General features: G+C 37.6%; 1 protein-coding gene across 1 annotated transcript; it reads right to left on the reverse strand.

The window, feature by feature from the left end:
* Window positions 1-12,600: 12,600 nt before the first annotated feature.
* Window positions 12,601-17,060, reverse strand: LOC131856988 (uncharacterized). The gene is made up of 2 exons (XM_059208967.1): window positions 16,868-17,060; window positions 12,601-12,890 (listed from the first exon to the last, which is right to left on the reverse strand). Exons 1-2 carry the CDS (start codon window positions 17,058-17,060, stop codon window positions 12,601-12,603), a joined length of 483 nt encoding a protein of 160 aa, XP_059064950.1.
* Between the last annotated feature and the right edge of the window lie 3,021 nt (window positions 17,061-20,081).

Raw genomic sequence — 20,081 nt, forward strand, 5'->3', positions numbered from 1 at the left:
TTAAAGAATGTACAATTTTATTATGAACATTTAGATAATGATGAACAAAGAGAAGTAGAGGAATCAGTTTTGTTGTATTTGGATATATATATAAGAAAGCATTGTTAGAAATTGAAGAACAAATACCAGCACAGTTGTATGACATTTTAGATGCTAGAATATTATCAACAATGCAAGAGGACAGACATATAAATATTCAAGAATTGTTATCTATTTGTGTCTCTATTGCTCCAGAGGAGATGGAAAAGACACTTGAGGTTGTAGATAGGAAAATCTTTAACAAAAAGCATAGAATAATCAGTCTTATGTTAGGTAGGGTCAATGAGATAGGTAGGGTCAATGAGATAATCAAAGAGAGCCACAAGGCATGGGTTAAGTTCTTTAAAGAAAACCATTGTTTGTATACTTCACCGGAACCAAAGATAGATACTACAGACATCCCGGTTGAAGGGAAAGGTAAAGGTATTATGGGTACTTCACCCTCAATTTTGAAAAACATTGAGATAGTAGATATTGAGCCCCCGGTAGATACTAATGTACAGGAAAATGTTGAGGTACAGACAAATACAGAGAGTGTAAAGGTTGATAATGTATAGGCTACTAATGTTGAGAACAACAGTCTTCTGGATCCAAATGTACAGGATGAGGTCACAATTCCTAGGGAGGAACCAACCTGCACCAAGTGGCGAAGCCATCGGTGCAAGTGAGGAAGCTATAAAGGTTAAACCATCAGAGGAGGAGAAAGGGGAATCCAACAAGGAACTGGTAGTTAGCCCATCATTGTTGTCAATTGACACCTCGCAGGTTTAAAAGAAAAGAATAACGAAGATGAGTTCTACTGAACTCATGATGATGGTTGCATAGAAAATGATGAAGGGAGGATCTATGGATAAAGGTGTTATTGATCAGTTTATCATTGTTTTGCATAGACTAGTCCTAGAGTGAAAGTTTGACAGAGAAGAAAGCTCATCCAGGAAGCTTAAGACAATGACATAGCACATTTCAAAGTATTTTCAGTCCTTGCAACAGATATCAAAGCAACAAGCATTGGAGAGGTTCACACAGGCAAAGAGAGCTACATTTGATCAAATGATTGAGTCAGAGAGGAAGGAGATTAATGATAAGTTGAAATTGATAGATAATGCATTGAGACAGTGTACTTATATTTATAGAGTATGTTGTAACATAGGGTTCCTCGCAAATGAGACAGATAAAAATATTAATGATATTCAGGAGGAGATTGCAGGTATAGCCAATTTTTTTGATGGATTGAATCCATTGACTACATCTATTGATGGTCAGATTTTGGTGTTTGAAGCCCAAGTTTTTGCTCTTGAAAAAGAAAAAGATAAAATCATAAGGAGAGCCAGAAGTCTTAGAGGATTGGTGAGTCCCCAGTTGGATTCATTAAGTGTACATAAGAAGGAGTGTATAGATATGGTTGGTAATCTCACATTGGCAAAGCTTAATGAGAAAGAGTCATTTGCCCATATGCTAAATGGACTTGTATCTATTTTTGGCACTTTCAAAATCTGGTTGGGATACCTATCTAGAGATTTTGGAGAAGGCCTATCCAGATATTTTCAAATACATCCAACTCTGGTAAGGTATTTTGGGACATATTCATTGTACAGTCTTTCATTCTTCATCCCGATGTTTGGTATTATTTTTGGTATTTTTGATGGCATTGATGTCAAAGGGGGAGAGATATTGATGTGAAAAAGAAAAAGGGAGTTGTATACATTAGGGGGAGTATAGGTGAAAAATATTTAGGAGGTATGGAGTATTTTGTATTGAAAGATATTCAACTCAGGGGGAGCAGGCTCAGGATGAAACTGGTAGATGGAAACCATAATAATTTTTCACATGAGTGTTGCCCTCAATTCCAAATGGGGAGATTGTTGGAAATTGACACTTAATTGGTTGGTTTCAATATGTTGTCATTTATGGAAACATGACAATTTATTCTGGCTTCATATTTTGGTTAAGTTGTGTACCTACAAGCACTTCACAGACACTTCACTGACACCAACAGGTTGGAAGGAATTCTTTGGTTGCCGGCAATGTAGACTGACATGGTTTAGAATCAGGTTATCAGTATTGGAGGCCAACATCATTTGGAGATCCGACATCGACAATTGTTTTTGATATTCATGTATTAATGTTATCTAGCTGACATGTATATTCATATTGTAATTATCTTTGTAAGCTGACATCAGGCGTGATGATTTGTAAAGGGTATATAGGTTAGTTGGTTAGATCATTTTTAAAAATGAAAATATAGGAGAATATGATAATGTTATGTAATGTGAAATATATGAGAGAGATCATGTATGTGAGGATATTTATGTAAAGGTTATTCCAGTAAGGGTTTAGGGTTTCAGATAGGAACAAACAGAGCTCAACCGAAACTCTATTTAGGCATAGAAGATGTTATCATTGTAGTTCAATCATTTCTCTGGATTGTAGTCTGGATTTGTATGTAGTCAGTGAGGCTCCTTTTGTGATTGAGCAATGTGCTCTAGGCTATAAGTCTTCCTGCAAGTGCAAGCCCCTCTATTTTGCAACATTTCTTCATATGGCCAGTGGATTGATATTGTGGGTCACAAATCCCATCGTGGTTTTTCCTCTTTGATGTTTTCCACATATAATTATGTGTGTTATGGTATTCATTTGTATGATTGGCTTATTGGTTCCTTTACTTCTTTCAATTCTATATGTACCGGTATATAGGTTGGTGTATGCATGGTTTAATAAGGTTAAAATTGATCATTCTAGTAGAACACTGATTCACCCCCCCTCTTAGTGTTCTTGGATTCCAACATTGTTGGTATTTTGGCAATTGGATGGCATTGCTTATTGTTATGCTAAGTGGATTCTTTATTGATGTTACCTTGGAACCTCTTTGTGATTTGTTGAATTGTATTCCCTTAAGGTCTTGGAACATGGTTAGGGGGAGTGGGCTTTCATGTGATGACCAAGGTCATGAGAGATAGGCTACTAGGAGGTTCATAGTAAGGATGCTTAGAGTCTAGACCACTAGGGCACATTGAAAGTTTTTCTTGTTTTAATTAAGTGATAACATTAATAATTAACTAGATGGGTTGGGCAATTAGAAATCACCTAATCAAGATAATAATGGATGTAAGCCCCAAGACTTAGTCCTAGGGAGGATGTTTTAGGATAAGCTTGAGAAGACCATTGTGATGGCAAGCCAAACTTCTGTGTTCTCTCATAGGTTGAGATGGATCCACATGACTATCAGGATGATATGCCCTTCTTTGTGTGGATAACATGCAAAGACATGACTATCAGGGTATGTGAGGATAGGATGTGATGACACTCTACTCCTACATGTATCATTGGTCTGTGTTCCTTATGCCATGATTGTTGGTACACCTCTGGTAGTTTCTATATTTTGTGATTATCCTTGTGATGTGATTTGGCTTATGCTTATGAGTTGCTCCATGTTGTAGTTTTGGTTTTATTGAGTCTCCTTGGTGGTTAGGTGCCATCCTATCTCTAGAGTGTGTGGGACCTTGTTTCATCTCCTAGCATGAGGGGTGGTTCCACATAGTCGGGTGGTTTGATGCCTTCTTTCATTGGGATATTCTTCGCTGGTTGCTTTATGCGTGGATCTAGATTCTTGTATCTTCAACTTATGGATGGATAATGTAGTAGATGGATGTATTTGATCATATGACATATGTAATTGTGGATACCATGAAATTAATGTATTTGTAACTTGTCCTTGAGAACCTTGCTCTTTGATGTAATTAGATAATGGATATGTAATGTTAGATGATGCCTTAGGACATGGTTTATGTCTCTTGAAGAGATCATACGATATATCATATTGTATCTTGTGGTTGTTCATTAATGGAAATAATGGTATTGGATTAATTGTTGTGTATGTTATGATAATAAATGAAATAGACTAGCTATGTGATTTGATCTTATTGGGAATGAATTAATGATGTTAAATTATGAATGAATCTAATGGGTTGATTAGTATTTGCATTGTTAGGGGTTGCAATCATGATGAATAGATTAGAGATTGATCTTGCATGTGTTGCATGGGAAGAATAATTGATAATGGAATTAGTAGGCATTGAATTTAGTAATGATCATGATGTTAATGCTTATGTTAGTAGTCTAGTTAATGATGTTGAGATTCCATAGGGAAGATAGATGTGGTATTGTGTTATTTTCACTTGCGTATGTGCTCACATGCCTATGCTTAAATGGTTATGTTGATTATGTGTTTATCATGTAATATATGTTTGATGCACATGAGTAGAGGAAAAAATGTGTTTTCCTAGATCATGTTAAAAAAAAAAATTATCTCTATTTGTTTCCAGTTAGCTTTATTTCTTTAGGGTATTTTGGCGGGCATTACACCAACCTAATGAAACAAAAATTAATGGTTCTTTTCCATAATTAGTTGGTGATGATAAATAATAGTTGAACAATATATATTTGTTATAAAATGGGATCCAAGTTGTTCTTTTGGAAAATGATGTATCGGTAAATATTCTCAAGGGGGTTAGTGCATCAGCAGTGTTATCTATTATGTTTCATAATATAAAAATTTGGTGGTACCACATTTAGTACAAATCCAATAGTAAGAGATTGGGGAAGCTCATAACAAATACAAACCCTAGAGGAGGAGGAGATTTTATCATTATATCAAAATATTAGAAATAACTTTCTTGATGGAGGTTCAAAATGTATTAACTTTGATTTGGAAAGTAATAATTGAATGATGATATCAATAGTAAAAGGGAACTAGTCATTCCAAGAAGGATACCAAGGAATCAACATATGTTGGGGTTGATTTACAAAATGATAGGGCATTACAAAGAGAAACAAGATATTGAGAAATTTCTAAACTAATAGCAAGCATAAGGAAACATACCCTAGCTAGAGATATCTACCTCCAAGAAGCAACACAAATAAAAATATTATCTTAGAATGTGAAAGCTTAACATCCCTCATAAATAGTTTTTAGTTAAAATGTGTATTTTGAAAAGCCATTTGGATAAGCTTCTCCTCCAAGAGTTAAGATGTTTGAAAATAACTTTAAACAGGTAGCCAAATGCATTTAGCCTAATTCTAAATTCTATAAGAGTGTTACTAAAGGGGATTTTGTGGCATTGGAACCAAAACATCATTAATGGAATTCATTGAAGCTCCTCTAAAAATATCTTTAAAGTTATCTTTTCTTATACCCATTCTAATTTGTCATGGCTCTTGTTGAATATTTATGCTTTTTACACTAAAAATGATAGAAATAAGTTTTGGGTGGTCATTACTAATCGTATAAAGAGACATGTAAACCCCCATTGGATGGCAATATGATTCCCCCTTTTACTATCTAATAAACTATGATATATTATGGATTTTATAAATAATATGGTTAATTTTGTAGATTTTATATATGCTATTAATTTAATGGATGTTAATATCCAAGGTTTATCTTTCACTAATTGGTGATAATTCCATTTAGGTAAAGCTTGATAGGTTTCTTCTTGTAACTAGGATATATAGTGAATGTTTATCTTTTTACTTTCCACATGCAATATTAGATCATAATGCATTACACTTAATTTTGAAAATTTGAGACTCCAAATATACTTATCCTTAGAAATATGAGATTATGTGGGCCTCTCACCTTAAATTTAGGGATCTTATTGTTGAAGGCTAAAAGATTCCAATAAAAAAGTGACAACTTCCAATAAAATTTCCTTTTACCACATCTTTGAGTAGAAGAAGGTTTTATCAAATAATTTAGTAGATATTTAAGATATTGGAAGAATGGATGAAGAGGTTTTCTCAATGGAAAATGCTTTGAGTAACAAGTGGAAAAAGCTAATTAAGAGAGACATCTTTTGGAAATAAAAGTCTATAGAGTTTGATGGCTTACTAAAGGGGACAAGAATACCTCCTTTTTCCATCAATCTTTTCTTCAACATAGAAAAAACATTAAGCTTTTAATTCAAGATGGTATTGACATTAATACTAAAGGTGATGGCTATTTTGGGCTCTCATTTTTTTTTAGTCTCTTCTTTCTAGGCATTCCCCTACTCTAAAGAAGTTTCTAATTAGATCCTATAGGATATACTAGGAGTATGATTTCTTCTGATGATAATTTTCAAGTTCTTTTTTTTTATCCATAAAGCACCTTAGCCAATAGATTTAAATATTAAAATAAACAAGCTGATATACATAATAAGAACTAGAGTTTGAAGTTTGAAAATCTAGGATGAGATCAAAAAATAATTACAAAATGCCTAGGAACTAAGAAGGGCAGAGCCAGATAAACTAAAGTTCCTTTTCTGAAGACTAAAATGACATGAGATATAACTAGTAATATAATAATTAACAAGCCACTAGATCAGTTCAAAAAATGCTTAAAAGCTAGTAAAAGAAGTTATCCAACCGAAGAAGGAGAACCTAGAGTGAGAGAAGGATCAGTCTCAGAACCAATAAGGATGGTAGGAATGCGTCTACCCCACTCAATCTGCTTCGGCTTGGGGAAGCAAACAATCACTTGACCTAGTTCATCACCCCTGCTTTCCCATATCTCTCAAATCTCATCCACCCAAACCTTCATATGCTCCTTTGAAGCAAACTCTATGAACCCATGCAAATCAAGAAAATTTGCAATCCAGTCTTCACTTTCAATTTTCGTCTATTTAAAGAGAGCCCATAGGAAATTAGCTTTCTTCTTTGTTACAGTAATCTTTTATTAGCTAATAATTATTTATTTAATTATTAGTCTATTATACTCTATGCTTAAGCTAAACTTAGGAATCTTATAATTCTTTAGGGTTTTCACTTTTAGGGTTAAGAGTATCCTCTTATAAGGATTCTCTCTTTGTATTTTAATAATAATTGTAATTATTGAATTGCATTATTGTTGCACAATCAATATGACTCCTCTTTTCTGGATCTCTAAATTCAGGCCTCCATAATTTTTTTGCTTCTCTCTTTCTGTGACAGGTTTGCATGCAGGTGATCTTTGGGAGCTGTAGAGTTGATTGTTTCTCAACTCCAATATGGTATTAGAGCTCCAGATCTGCATGCCCCTATTCTCTTCATGAGATTTGTTGGGTCTTGTTCTTCAGATCTGAATATTCGAGGGTTTATGCAGTTGTTTTTTTTCATTTCTGGGGGTAGCTTATTTTTTGGTACATTTTGGTGCCAAAAGGACCTCACAATTGGATTCAGAAGGTTGATTCCATGAATTTTGCTATATAATTTGCCTATTTTTGATGACAGCGAAATCTGGGGCATGATTTTTTATTGGCACATTTTTTGAGGCACAAAAATCCATACAGTTGTACCTGCAAATGCGTCAGAAAATTTTCGTCAAAAATAAATAATTTTATTTTTATTCCTCTTTATGCCCTAAAAGAGGGGTTTTTTTTTCTTTTGGTCGTAACTTGGTCATACGGAGACATTTTTTGACAAACCTTATATCGTTGGAAAGCTCTTTTCGAGCTCTATCCAGATCCAGAGGTTTGAACTTTTGATGGTGTTTTTTGCTATCAAATCCAGAGGTTCCTTTTTGCACTCTGCGAGACATCACTTGAGCATCTGAACTCCATTTTTCAAAAACTTTATATTGTTGGAAAATTTATTTTGTGTACTTTCCACTCATATGAGTTTTCTTTCTAGATTCTACTCCAGGTATATTTTATCCAATTTTTTTGTTTTTCAGCACTCTATTGAATATCTTGGATGTTTCAGGTCCTGGGATCTCTTTCTTTGAGTAGGATGTCTCGTCTTTGGCTATTCTTTTTGTTTCCAGTCTTCTGTCTCTTCTCATCATTGTAGCATTTTATTTATGCAAAAGCATTGAGATAAAGTGCCACCATGCATTGTATCCTTGGGATCTTGCACATCTTGTGTCTTATTGTACATGCACTACTTATAAAGTGTCATGGGGAGGTTGATGTTTGCCTTTGTTTGTCATCTACCTTTGTCAAGTGGGTGTTCCTTCCACAATATTAGCCTCATGATGTGTGTCAAGTGAGTATTCCTTCCACGACACTATGTACTTTCTCTACACCTTCAATGTTCCTGGTTCTTCGTCATGTGCTCTTGTTGGCGGTTATTTTCAGTGTACTTGTCCCTCTCCCTTTTCAGCATTATGGGGAGGTTTGTCTTGTTGTTCTAATGCTTCCTTCATTCGATTGATCAGCTCTTCAGGCTTTGGTGTTTCATGCCATTTGTATCTTCGAGTTCAGTTGTTTGCCTTTGTTTGCCATCTAATTCGAGTGGTGTCATTTGAGGGAACTCATGCAGATTACAGTCTTCTCTACCTGGTCATGTTTTATTTTAGTGGAGGTTCTTAAGGTCAACAGTTACTCTTAGATAGTGTTTGCAGCTATTTCATGCTTCAATGGTGTTCTTCATTCTCTTCTTTTTGTTCCTATCTTCTAGAACACTCTTGTTTGGAGGCTTCTTAGTCCTTCACTTGAGCTTTCATCTCTTCTTGGAGAGGATTTTTTTTCCCATAGGGTTTTCTCCTTTTTCTCCACTTTACAGATATTTTATTATACTTGGGTACCTCATCAAGCCTAGTTGTCAGGACCCATTGTTGCTTTCCTGCATTTTTAGTCCTTAGTTGTTTTTTAGCTACTCCCTAAGTTCATCTTAAGGGGGGGTGTTAGACTAATATTTTATTAGTTAATAATTATTTATTTAATTATTAGTCTATTATACTCTATGCTTAAGCTAAACTTAGGAATCTTATAATTCTTTAGGGTTTCGAGTATCCTCTTATAAGGATTCTCTCTTTGTATTTTGATAACAACTATAACTAGTGAATTGCATTATTGTTGCACAATCAATATGACTCCTCTTTTCTGGATCTCTGAATTCTGGCCTCCATAGTATTTTTTGCTTCTCTCTTTCTGTTACAGGTTTGCATGCAGGTGACCTTTGGGAGCTGTAGAGTTGATTTTTTCTCAACTCCAATATTCTCAATAGTAAACCTTTTGTAACAGAAAGTCTTGTTATCCTCAATATATAGGATAGGGAATCTATTGGATTCAGGGGTCACTAAGAGGGGGGGTGCATCAGTGATCTACCGGTTAGCAGATTTTCAAACTTAAATTTAAACTATCGGAAGCATACAAATGAAATTGAAATGCGTAAACATAGAACAAACAACCACGAAAGCATAACACTGAATTTTTTATGTGGAAACCCAAATGGGAAAAACCATGCTGGGAATTGAACCCATAATATTATTCCACTATGGCCAGTAGAAAAACAACAATATTACAATATGGGGAATGCACAAGCATTCCAACACACTGCCTATAGCTCACTGCTCAAATACAATAAGGGCTACAACCCCGAAAGGCTCATTGCCTTACTGATTGATTACAATGGTGACTTACAACAAAATAAACTCCAAAATAGCATCTATAATGCTTGGATGAGTTTCAGTTGAGTGCCAAATATACTGATTGGCTCAACTCTGCTGATCTGCTCAGTTCTACCTTGTTCATTGTCCCAGTTAGCTACTAGATCAAGAATTCCATGAAAATCCTATCCAAAATTATCTTTCTCTACTAGTTTATCAACCACTAAAGAAACAAGCAAAAGCTTAGCTCAATTCTACAACAAGAATGGTGCCAATTCAAGCCCAAATTCATGCTTTATTGAGAAATCTTAAATTTCTAATTTGGGAACCCATAACTCATGACCAAGAGAGAAGATTCTTTAGATTTCCAAAAATGTAACTATTGAAATCAAGGATCACTGAGAGGGGGGATGAATCAGTGATCTATCGGTTAGTAAATTTTCAAACTTAGCTTTAAACCATTGGAAGCATACACATGAAACTGAAATGCAAGAACATAAAATAATCAACCACAAAATCATAACATTGTATATTTTACGTGGAAACCCAAATGGTAAAAACCACAGTGGGATTTGAACCCACAATATTATTCCACTATGGCCAGTAGAAAAACAATATTATAAAATGGGAATGCACAGACATTTAGGCACATTGCCTAGAGCTCACTGCTCAAATACAATAAGGGATGCAACCCCAGAAGGCTCATTGCCTTATTGATTAATTAAAATGATCATTTATAGCAAAATGAACTCCAACATAGCATCTATAATGCTTGAATGAGTTCCAGTTAAGTGTCAAATATATTGACTGGATCACTTATGTTGTTTTGCTCTATTCTGCCTTGTTCACTGTCTCAGTCAGCTACCGGATCAAGAATGTGCATGTGAAACTGTGGCAAAATGGATTCTTGATCACCACTCACTCGCATACAATCATACCCACACACCAAAAAGATCATCAACAATGGTCTTATATATCCACAATCACAAAATAGGTCATTTACCATGTCGGTCTGCTAGTGTAACATGTAGTCACATGTCGGCTTGACCGGATCACAAAGGATAAATGTGGATCACCAAAACAACAATAAAATGATGATACAATGTCAGCCCAATCAATCCAAATATGATTCAATGCACTGCAATCACCAAAAAGCTTCTGAACCCAAAACTGTTATGTTCTTCCTAAAACACTGGTTAACTGGCTACGAGTTGACATCCACTTCCAGTTAAGATGAATTAAGGCTACCAGATCAAATATCCATGAAGAGTTGCCAGCAATGACAATCCTAAACCAATAATGAACCATCAGAAGCCATCGTATGAGTGTCAATTGCCAACAATATCCCCCTTTGATATTGATGGCAACACTTATGAAAAATGGCTAAGTGGTGAGCACTATTCACAGTATCAAAATAATTTCTAAGCCTCCCCCTTAGAAAAAGAATTCCAATCTTCTATATTGTATATTTTTCATCATTTCTCTCTCCCCCTTTGACAACAATGCCAAAGATGGGTGCAGTCCAAAACTTATATACATAGATACTTGCTGGATATTTACAAATACTTGAAGATGTCAGCAAAAATGGTCTTCAAAGATCCTAGGTGAGTATCCCACCCATTCTTCAAGTTATCCAAAATTGTAATAAATGCACTAAATACAGTGGCATGAATCTATACTTCCCTCATATTAGATGACACAGGTTGTGCCATAGCCTTCATGTAATCTACCTTATTGCTTAGCATGGTGTCCAACCGGAGGGCAATTAAGTTCCAGAGTTCACCAACTCTCCTCAAAATTTTATCCTTCTTCACATTGAGCCTTGAGATATGGTCATTTAAAGATAAAATTTGTCCTTCAACATTTTTGGTTGGAGTGACATTGGGATCAAAGGACTGTTAAATACTAGCAAGCTTTCCCTGGCAAACACTTATTTGCTTGTTTGTATCTACATTGAATTCAGGCAAAATTAGACAAGACTTGTACAATTTTCCACCTTTTGTTAGAGCATCTGAAATAATCTATAGGCCTTTATTTAATCTCATCCTATCATCCTCAATCATCTTCTAGAATGTCTGCATCTTAACATCCTTAAATCTAACCAATACTCTCTTAGTAGTCGACTTCTCTAAAGAATCAAAAATAGTATTTACACTATTAATCCTTCTGCAAAACATCAACCGACATCAAAATGAGCTTCTTGTGTTCTAACTCTGACTTCACTAGATCCTGACTGGCTTGGGCTTGCACAACAACTGTGAGCATTAGCTTTTCTGCAGGAGACATATGTCCAAGGTTTAACGGACCATCAAGATTGATAGGGATCTGAGGTGGGGTGGTAGTGGCCGAAGGAGTGACAATTGTTGGATCAGCTACTCCTTTGCCCTTGTCTGACTCTGCAACCTTTGCCTCTACACTCTCATCATCCTTTTTCTCTTCTTTATCCCCTTCATCTTGTGTATTGATGTTGCCACTTGGTGCAGTATCATCCTTTTGGATCTCAGGGGTTGTTGAATTGTCCATCATCGGAGGGGTATCACCAGTCTCAATGTCAAGTGTTATGTTACCTTGATCTTACAGATGTCCCTCAGTCTGAGTTTCACCCTTCTGATCAATGGAAACACCTTTCTTTTCTTCCAATTGAGAAGACTTGAATGCATCTTTGTATAGAGGATCATTTACAATTATCTTTCTCCATATGTCTTGTTGGAGTTGAGAAAATACAACACCACAGGAGCCTAAATGAAATCAAAGATACAAATGGTATGAAAACACCAAAGCCTGAAGAGTTGATCAATTGAACCATGAAAGCATTAGAACCAATAGGACAAACCTCCCCATAATGCTGAAGAGGGAGAGGGACAGGAACACTAAAAAGAACAGCCAAGAAGAATTGCATGATGAAGAACTAGGAACATCAAAGGTACTGAGAAAAGTACATGGTGTCATGGAAGGAACACTCACTTGACACACATCATGAGGCGAATGTCGTGGAAGGAACACTCACTGGCACGTAGTTCGAGAAATTTTTTTTAAAAAACATCAAAAATGGGGCAAAGAATTTTTTTTGATTGGCCAAAGTTTTGGGGGGGTTCCCACGGTACGCAGGGTATTGTGGGGCCCCTACCACGCTGTAGGCCTAGGAACCGCCGCTGTCAGACCTTCTCGAGCCCCATTGTTCTCCTTCCGCCATCGACATCTTTTCTGGCCCCGCAGCACTACTTTGGCCTCCCTGTAGCCCCACCACCACTGGCTCCCTTACTACTACCTCCTTGTCGCCTCCCGGCCCCCGGCCTCCCCGTCGCCAGCGGGCCCACAGCCTCCCTGCCGCCTGCTGGCCCCTGGCCCTCCGCTACTCCCCTGCGGCCGCCTCCTCGCTGCCTACCAGCCCCCGGCCTCCCCGACCCTCTGCTGCTCCCCTGCGACCGCCTCCTCACCACCAAATGGCCCCTAGCCTCCCCGCCACTAGCCCTGGCTCCGCCCTCCTCCCGGCTTGGTCCCGCCACCACTGCCCGGCCCAAACCCACCGCCCACAGCACCCATTGGCCTTGCTTCTATCGAAAACCACCGCCTAGCCACCAGAGCTCCTCCTGACCACCGGAGTGCCACCAGCCCACCACCGGAGCATCGCTCCCTAGCCACCTCCTCCCGAACAGCCACCAGACTACCCCTTCCTCTTGTTTTGAAGGGGGGTTTGGTTTTTTGGTCATATCTTGGACATACGGAGTCATTTTTTTGAAAATGAATAGGTGTCAGAAAGATGGTTCCGAGCCGGACCTCGTCATGTTTGTAATTTTTTCCAATTTTGTTGTTTGACTATGTTTTTTTATAGTCAAAGTGAGGTCTCTTTTTTGCACTCCAGGGGACGTAGAATGAACATCCGAACTCCATTTTTTGAAAAGTTTATATTTCTGGAAAGCATGTGTTGTGTACTTTCCAGTCATATAAATTTTATTTCCAGATTCTGCTCCATGCATATTTTATTCAATTTTTTGCTTTTCAGCACTTTGGTGGATATCTTGGTTGTTTCAGGTCCTGGGATCTCTTCTCTAGGTAGGATGTCTCTATTTTGGTTCACATTTCTATTTCAAGTATTCTTATCATTGTAGCTTGTATTTATGCAAATGCACTGAGATAAAGTGCCATCATGCATTGTTTACTTTGGATCTTGCATATCTTGTGCCTTATTGTACATGCACTACTTATAAAGTGCCATGAGGGGGTTGATGTTTGCCTGTTGTTTGCCATCTTCCTTTGTCTAGTGAGTGTTCCTTCCATGACATTCACCTCATGATGTGTGTCAAGTGAGTGTTCCTTCCACAACACCATGTACTTTTCTCAGTACCTTTGATGTTCTTGGTTCTTTGTCATGCAGTTCTTCTTGGTTGTTCTTTTCAGTGTTCCTATCCCTCTCCCTCTTCAGCATTATGGGGAGGTTTGTCCTGTTGGTTCTAATGCTTCCATGGTTCGATTGATCAACTCTTCAGGCTTTGGTGTTTTCATACCATCTGTATCTTCGATTTCAGTTGTTTGCCTTATTTTCCTTCTAATTCGATTAGTGTCATTTGAGGGCACTCATACAGATCACAATCTTCTCTACCTGGTTGTGTTCTATTTCAGTGGAGGTTCTTCAAATCAACAGTTATTCTTCGATAGAGTTTGCAGGTTCTTCATGCTTTAGTGGTGTTCTTTTCCATCTCTTTTTGGAGTAGAGTTTTTTCCCACATGGTTTTCTCTATTTCTCCAGTTCATAGAGATTTCATTATATTTGGGTACCTGATCAAGCCTTGTTGTCGGGACCCATCTTTCCTGCTTTCAGTAGTTGTTCTAGGTTTTAGCTTCTCCCTAAGTCTAGCTTAAGGGGGGGTGTTAGAGTATTCGGGTATTTACTTGATTAATTAAACAATATTTGTTTAAATATTTTAGTTCACTTTATCTCTTTTACACTTAAGCTAACTTTAGGTGCATAATAATTAATTCTTTTATTAATTATAATGTGCAAACCTAGGTTTTCCCTTTTAGGGTTTCTTGACCTATTAAAGGTTGAGTTCATTCTTTTCTTTATATGAAGAAGAAGGTTTTTTACATTACACATTTTGTGAATATTGAGCTCTCTCTTTTTTAGCATATTTTCTGTGTATTTCTTTCTTCTGTGATTTGCTTCCTTGCTTCTCCTCGTAACAGGTTTTCCAGCTTGTAGAGATCATTTGGGCTCCTGTGGTGTTGTATTTTCTCAACTCCAACATGTCCTTTGTCTCCTTCCTTACCTCTTCCACCTTCCCAATCATTAACCTGTTTACCATGTTCTTGCTTCTAAATTCTTTCTTGTTAGCTTCTTCAATAAGTCTTTTGACTTCTTCTCAGGTGATACAGGTGCAGATATTTACCAACTCTCTTTCTTTTATAACCTTGTCAGTTTTGTTGGCAGTTAGTCTCCTTGCATCAATAAGATTGTACAGGTCTCTAGGAATTCTCTTCTCCAACTCAATTAATGTTTTGCTAAAATTATGCAAGTATAATATAACTGCTTCTTCCACTTTTCTCTGATCAACTTCATTCAAATTTTCATTGATGAATACTAAGAGGGGGGGGTGAATTAGTATGCCAAAAACTTCTGCACTAAAACACATACACAGTCTAAAGATAAACCGATAAAGCAGTTTAACAGTCAAACCGGTTACCACACATGCAAACCAAAATGCGAATAAAGCATTCACCCACAAAAGCAATACAACCATAACACAAGATATTTGACGTGGAAACCCAACTGGGAAAAACCACGGTGAGATGGAACTCACAAGTTACTATCTGCAGAATAGAAACCAGACCGGTTAAGGTCCTACAATGTTCTTCACTAGAACAGATCCTGTTAGGAATCTCAATCTCTGTTAGGAGATAAGTCCAATTAAAGACTACCTTGTTAGAGGATTTTAGATTCACATGTGTGAACCACCTTGTTAGAGGATTTTACAAAGGCTTTGAGGCCTACCCAGTTAAGGGCTATAGACTTGTCAAAGATGTGAGTAATCAACAAGTGTTTGATCTATCTAATAGCACAAACTGCTTGGTTAGATCCAGTATGCTCACAGCTAATGCATTCCAACATTACTTTATGTTGGATTTTGCCAAGATCAAGGGATCAATGAAATGTACAAGATAGAGACATAATATGGGACAAGAATAAACTGTATTCTCATCAATAGAAAATGATCAATAATTGTTATACAATGTAGATGAGCCTACTTATATAGGCAAGACTAGGGATATGTATGAGCACACAAATATGACATGTGGCTCAATAAGAAACAAGGGTAGGTAGGAAATAGGTGTGGGTAGGTAGGAGAAATAATATAATATTCCACATGAGGTGGATCACCCACCGAAAGTGGAATTATCACTCCACAATAAGTGGATATGATAGTGTAATAACAAGATCAACACCATAAAAGGTGGAATTTCTCCTACACACACTATCCCAATGTGGCACAAACACCCAAGTGTCTCATATCCAAACTACTATGAAATGCATTATCCTAAGTAAACTTAAGTAAGTGTAATAATATCCATGATGAATAATTATTTACACCAACACTTTAGTCTTCTCTCTTTCTCTCATAGTTACAACTTGATCTTCTCAGATAAGATCATTCTCACAACAACTCAACTTCCACCTCAAACCCCTAGCTCAACATTAACCCTTTCAGCAACAACTTAAAACCCTAGACATGATGTCCTTTTAAAGGAATTTGATTTCATGTTGGTCCAATAGGATTACATTATAATTTCCTAGGTTCAATGAATCTAGACATACTCAGTAACACGACACAAAAAGCACCATCAATGTGTCGACACCGTCAAACAATCGGTGGATTGGTAACTCATCACAAAATGCCGGTTGGTAACTCATCACAGATTATTACCGGTTCATACAAAATACCGGTAGCCGGTTTCACAAAAATGAAGACTGGTAAGAATGTGTTGTGCCGCTTTGCTCCCTCATACTGCTTGTGATCTACGAACCACTTGGGATCGACATGTCGCTTCAGACCGGGAAACACATTCTGCAAAATCACTAGTCTAGAGACTAGTATACAACATATCGGTTGCAACAAATACCGGTTGAGCACAAGCTCATACATATAAAGGGGATCTCAATACAAGTGTGTGTCCATCAATGACAATCACAACATAAACATCAAAAATGCCAACAATACCAACTCTCTTTCTTTTATAACCTTGTCAGTTTTGTTGGCAGTTAGTCTCCTTGCATCAATAAGATTGTACAGGTCTCTAGGAATTCTCTTCTCCAGCTCAATTAATGTTTTGCTAAAATTATGCAAGTATAATACAACTGCTTCTTCCACTTTTCTCTGATCAACTCCATTCAATTTTCATAACACACTCCAAGATTCTTCAGATTACCATCTACAACTATCTCATCAATTAACTAATCTAATAACAATGAAGGAACATGTGTAGAATTACCTTGCTTAACACTAGACTCGGGTTTAGTTTTAACCTTTCTTTCCATCTGAGGTCTTCCAACAGGGGTAGGATCATATTTTTCCTTCTTGCTTTCATGGGCTCCACCAAGTTGCGACTTCCTCACCACTCTTGAAAATTCACCTTTCTTCTTTGCCTTGCCTGCTTCCTCCTCAGACTTTGTCTCAGAGGCCATCGGAGACACAACAACATAAGTCCTCTTGTGCTTCTCCTTTTGCTTCAATACACCTTTCCCATATGGGCTAGGTCCTAAAGATGATACCACCGGAGTAGGGGCAAACTTGGTCTCTTTTGGTTTGACCTTGGAGGGAACCAGATCAACCTTAGGCTTCTTGGTTTCCTCTTTGGCCTCCTTATGAACATGTTTTTCTCTTGCCTGCTTCACCTCCTCACGAGTAAACCCCATCTGCACTACTACTTCCTCAACCATCTTTGTAACTTTCCTTTATCTAGCAGGTGTAGTGAATTGTCTGTGTAATTCAAGGTCTTTCTCCTTGAATGTTCCAAATCTCTCTTCTTTAGGACCCACCAGTTGACTCAATAAGTGTTGAGCATATGTGTTGAGAGTGATAGAATCAACTTAATACCCCATGGGAATGATCCAAACTATTCTGGGATCCACAGCTTCTATTTGACATTGATCTTTATCTACCATGAAGCAAATGGTTTGCTCATACTTTCAACAATCTCTTTAGGGATTCTCTCTATTCTTTTCATTGCAGCTTGGAAAGATTAGAAGTATCCGTAGAGAGCAGATATTCTCATTGCAGCATCTCATATTCCCCATTATCCCTCTTTAATTTGCATAGCCACCAGTCTATCATAGGCCCATTCGACCTTTCCTTTCACATCGGGTGTCTCATTCAATAAATATAAGGCCAAGCAAATAAGAAGAGCTCCATATTTGAAAGTGTGCTTCTTATCTTGCTTGATCTTCTTCAAATTACTTATCAACTCATTCAGGAGGATTCTACACTGGTCATATCTCATGTCATTCTTCAACATCTGATATGTAGAGTAAATGGCAATTTCAGAGACAAAGTTATGTCTATTGGACTGGTAAACTTTGTATGCAACCACCATAGATGCAAACTTCACATCATGCTCCAGAATATTGTTTATAGTTATTTCTCTATTGTCAAACTTGGAACTAGTAGTAGCTATCACTATGTTATTCGACACTTTCCTCGTGCTAGGTACTTCACCAATTTCATTGAGGCATGTCACAACTCGAATTGCTTGTTTGGTAATCTTGTGGTGCCTGTCAAGCCATATAAACTCATCATGAACTCAACTGAGAATGTACCAGATCCATTTTGCTTCGTCAAACAATAGAAAATGGATGAACTGTGAAAAACACTTGTCCTGAAGAACCTTGTATTCTGGTTTGAGTTTTCCCAAACTGACCTCCAAGTGTTTGTTATATAGGTTTAACATATCCATGTTACCAATCTCCTCGAGATCACAATGTATGTATGCCCTAATATATATATTGTGAAGGACATCGTAGGGTATCGAAGAAAATGCATCTTTTAGATCGTCTTCAATAGCCTTATGTAAAGCGAAAAATCGCGATCGAACCCCAAGTGTTCCCCCCACCACTCGAAGGAGAGAGAAAGGAGGTCACTAGGGTTGATGGTTTTCACTTAGGGGAGACTTTACATTCAAAAGAGGGGTTGAAACCCACAAGATCCAATCCCACACAATGCAAGATTGGATTCTAAATGAGTTTCAAGGGTTAAGACAGCAAGGCTACCCTCTTTTGTAAAGAATGTAGATAGAAGGATTGAGCTAGGAATGCATGAAAAGTGAGAAAGATTCGCTTATAAACAGAGATAGGAATATGGGATGAAGATACGGACCTGGAATTAGTAGTAAAATGTCGAGACGGAGCTGTCCTACAAATTTGAGCGAAAGTTGACGGGACGATGGCACCCGGCGTGCACACGGTCCTCCGAAAAATCCGCAAAACGAAGGGGGATCTATTCGTCTCTGCACAAGGATTCCAGATCTTCAATTACAGCCGCGTACTTGCAACCTACACACAGAAAAGAGAGGATGATTGGGGGGTTAGGGATTAGGGGTTTGCCTTTAGGTCAAACCCCGATTTTGGAATTAACCAAGAAATGAGAATGCTATAAATGTAAATGTTTGTAATGTAATAAAGTACTGATACCTTGTTATAAGAATGTTTGTATTCTTACATGTGAAGGTGTAAATGTTGTTGTATGTTGTATGTTGTATGTGATCTCCTCTTCAATGGTTGAATCCTTGTCTTGAATGCAACACTTAGCCTTGAATGGAGATTTAGAACGATCAATTGCTTGAAGGAATGCTTGAATGTTTGAATATCACTTCCGCGTCTTGTACACATATGTCCTTCCTCTTTTTTTTTTTTAATCTCCAAATGGGAGAGGAAAATGTAGTTTATATACTTGCCAATTAGGGTTGATAGACTGATTTTTCCGACCTTGGGCCGACATAGCAACCTTATTTTCCAATTTGCAAACTAAAAGACTCGAAGCCCCATAAGAGACCGGGCCCAAAATAGGGCCAGGTACCAAGGCGCTGGGTGCCATGGTCCCACCTCCCGGGACAACAGGGTGCAAGGAGGATCAGGCCAGGGTGCTGAAAAATGCAGTTTTTGATGTCATGAACAAGTTTCAGGGTCTCTATTCAGGTTCAGTGTTGCGTTGCCATCGTGAAGACCCAAATGAAGTCGAAATTGCAAGTGTCGCAATTTTAGGATGCTACATTTAGCCCCCACTTTAGCGGGAGTATAAGCGTATGCTCATACTTCTGGCAAAGTACAAGGAAACAACATTGAAAGACTTTCACCACGTCAAGGAGGCAAGACACACCAAGCCCCCAGTGGACTAAGGATCTTACGACTTCGATTGACAAAGTAAAAGGGAAGATCGCGAGGGAGAACCATGACTATCAATAGTAAGGTTCCCTCACTATGAGTCATGCAAGAAAAATACCAAAAATTTTCAAGGCAAAGCTAAGTTCGCCAAGAAATTTTCCAGTATCCTGAAGGGATAGACGGGGTGTATGCCCCCCTATGTTAAAGCGATCGCACATGCCTCAACGGGGGTGATTGCTTTAAGGTAGTCATACACATAAGAAATGAGAAGGGAAAGGAGCACGTTATCACAAAGATTTAGCCCCCAAGTGTGAGATAAACACAAGGATA

This window comes from Cryptomeria japonica, chromosome 7 (assembly GCF_030272615.1).
Source record: "Cryptomeria japonica chromosome 7, Sugi_1.0, whole genome shotgun sequence".
In the NCBI taxonomy this organism is placed as follows: Eukaryota; Viridiplantae; Streptophyta; class Pinopsida; order Cupressales; family Cupressaceae; genus Cryptomeria; species Cryptomeria japonica.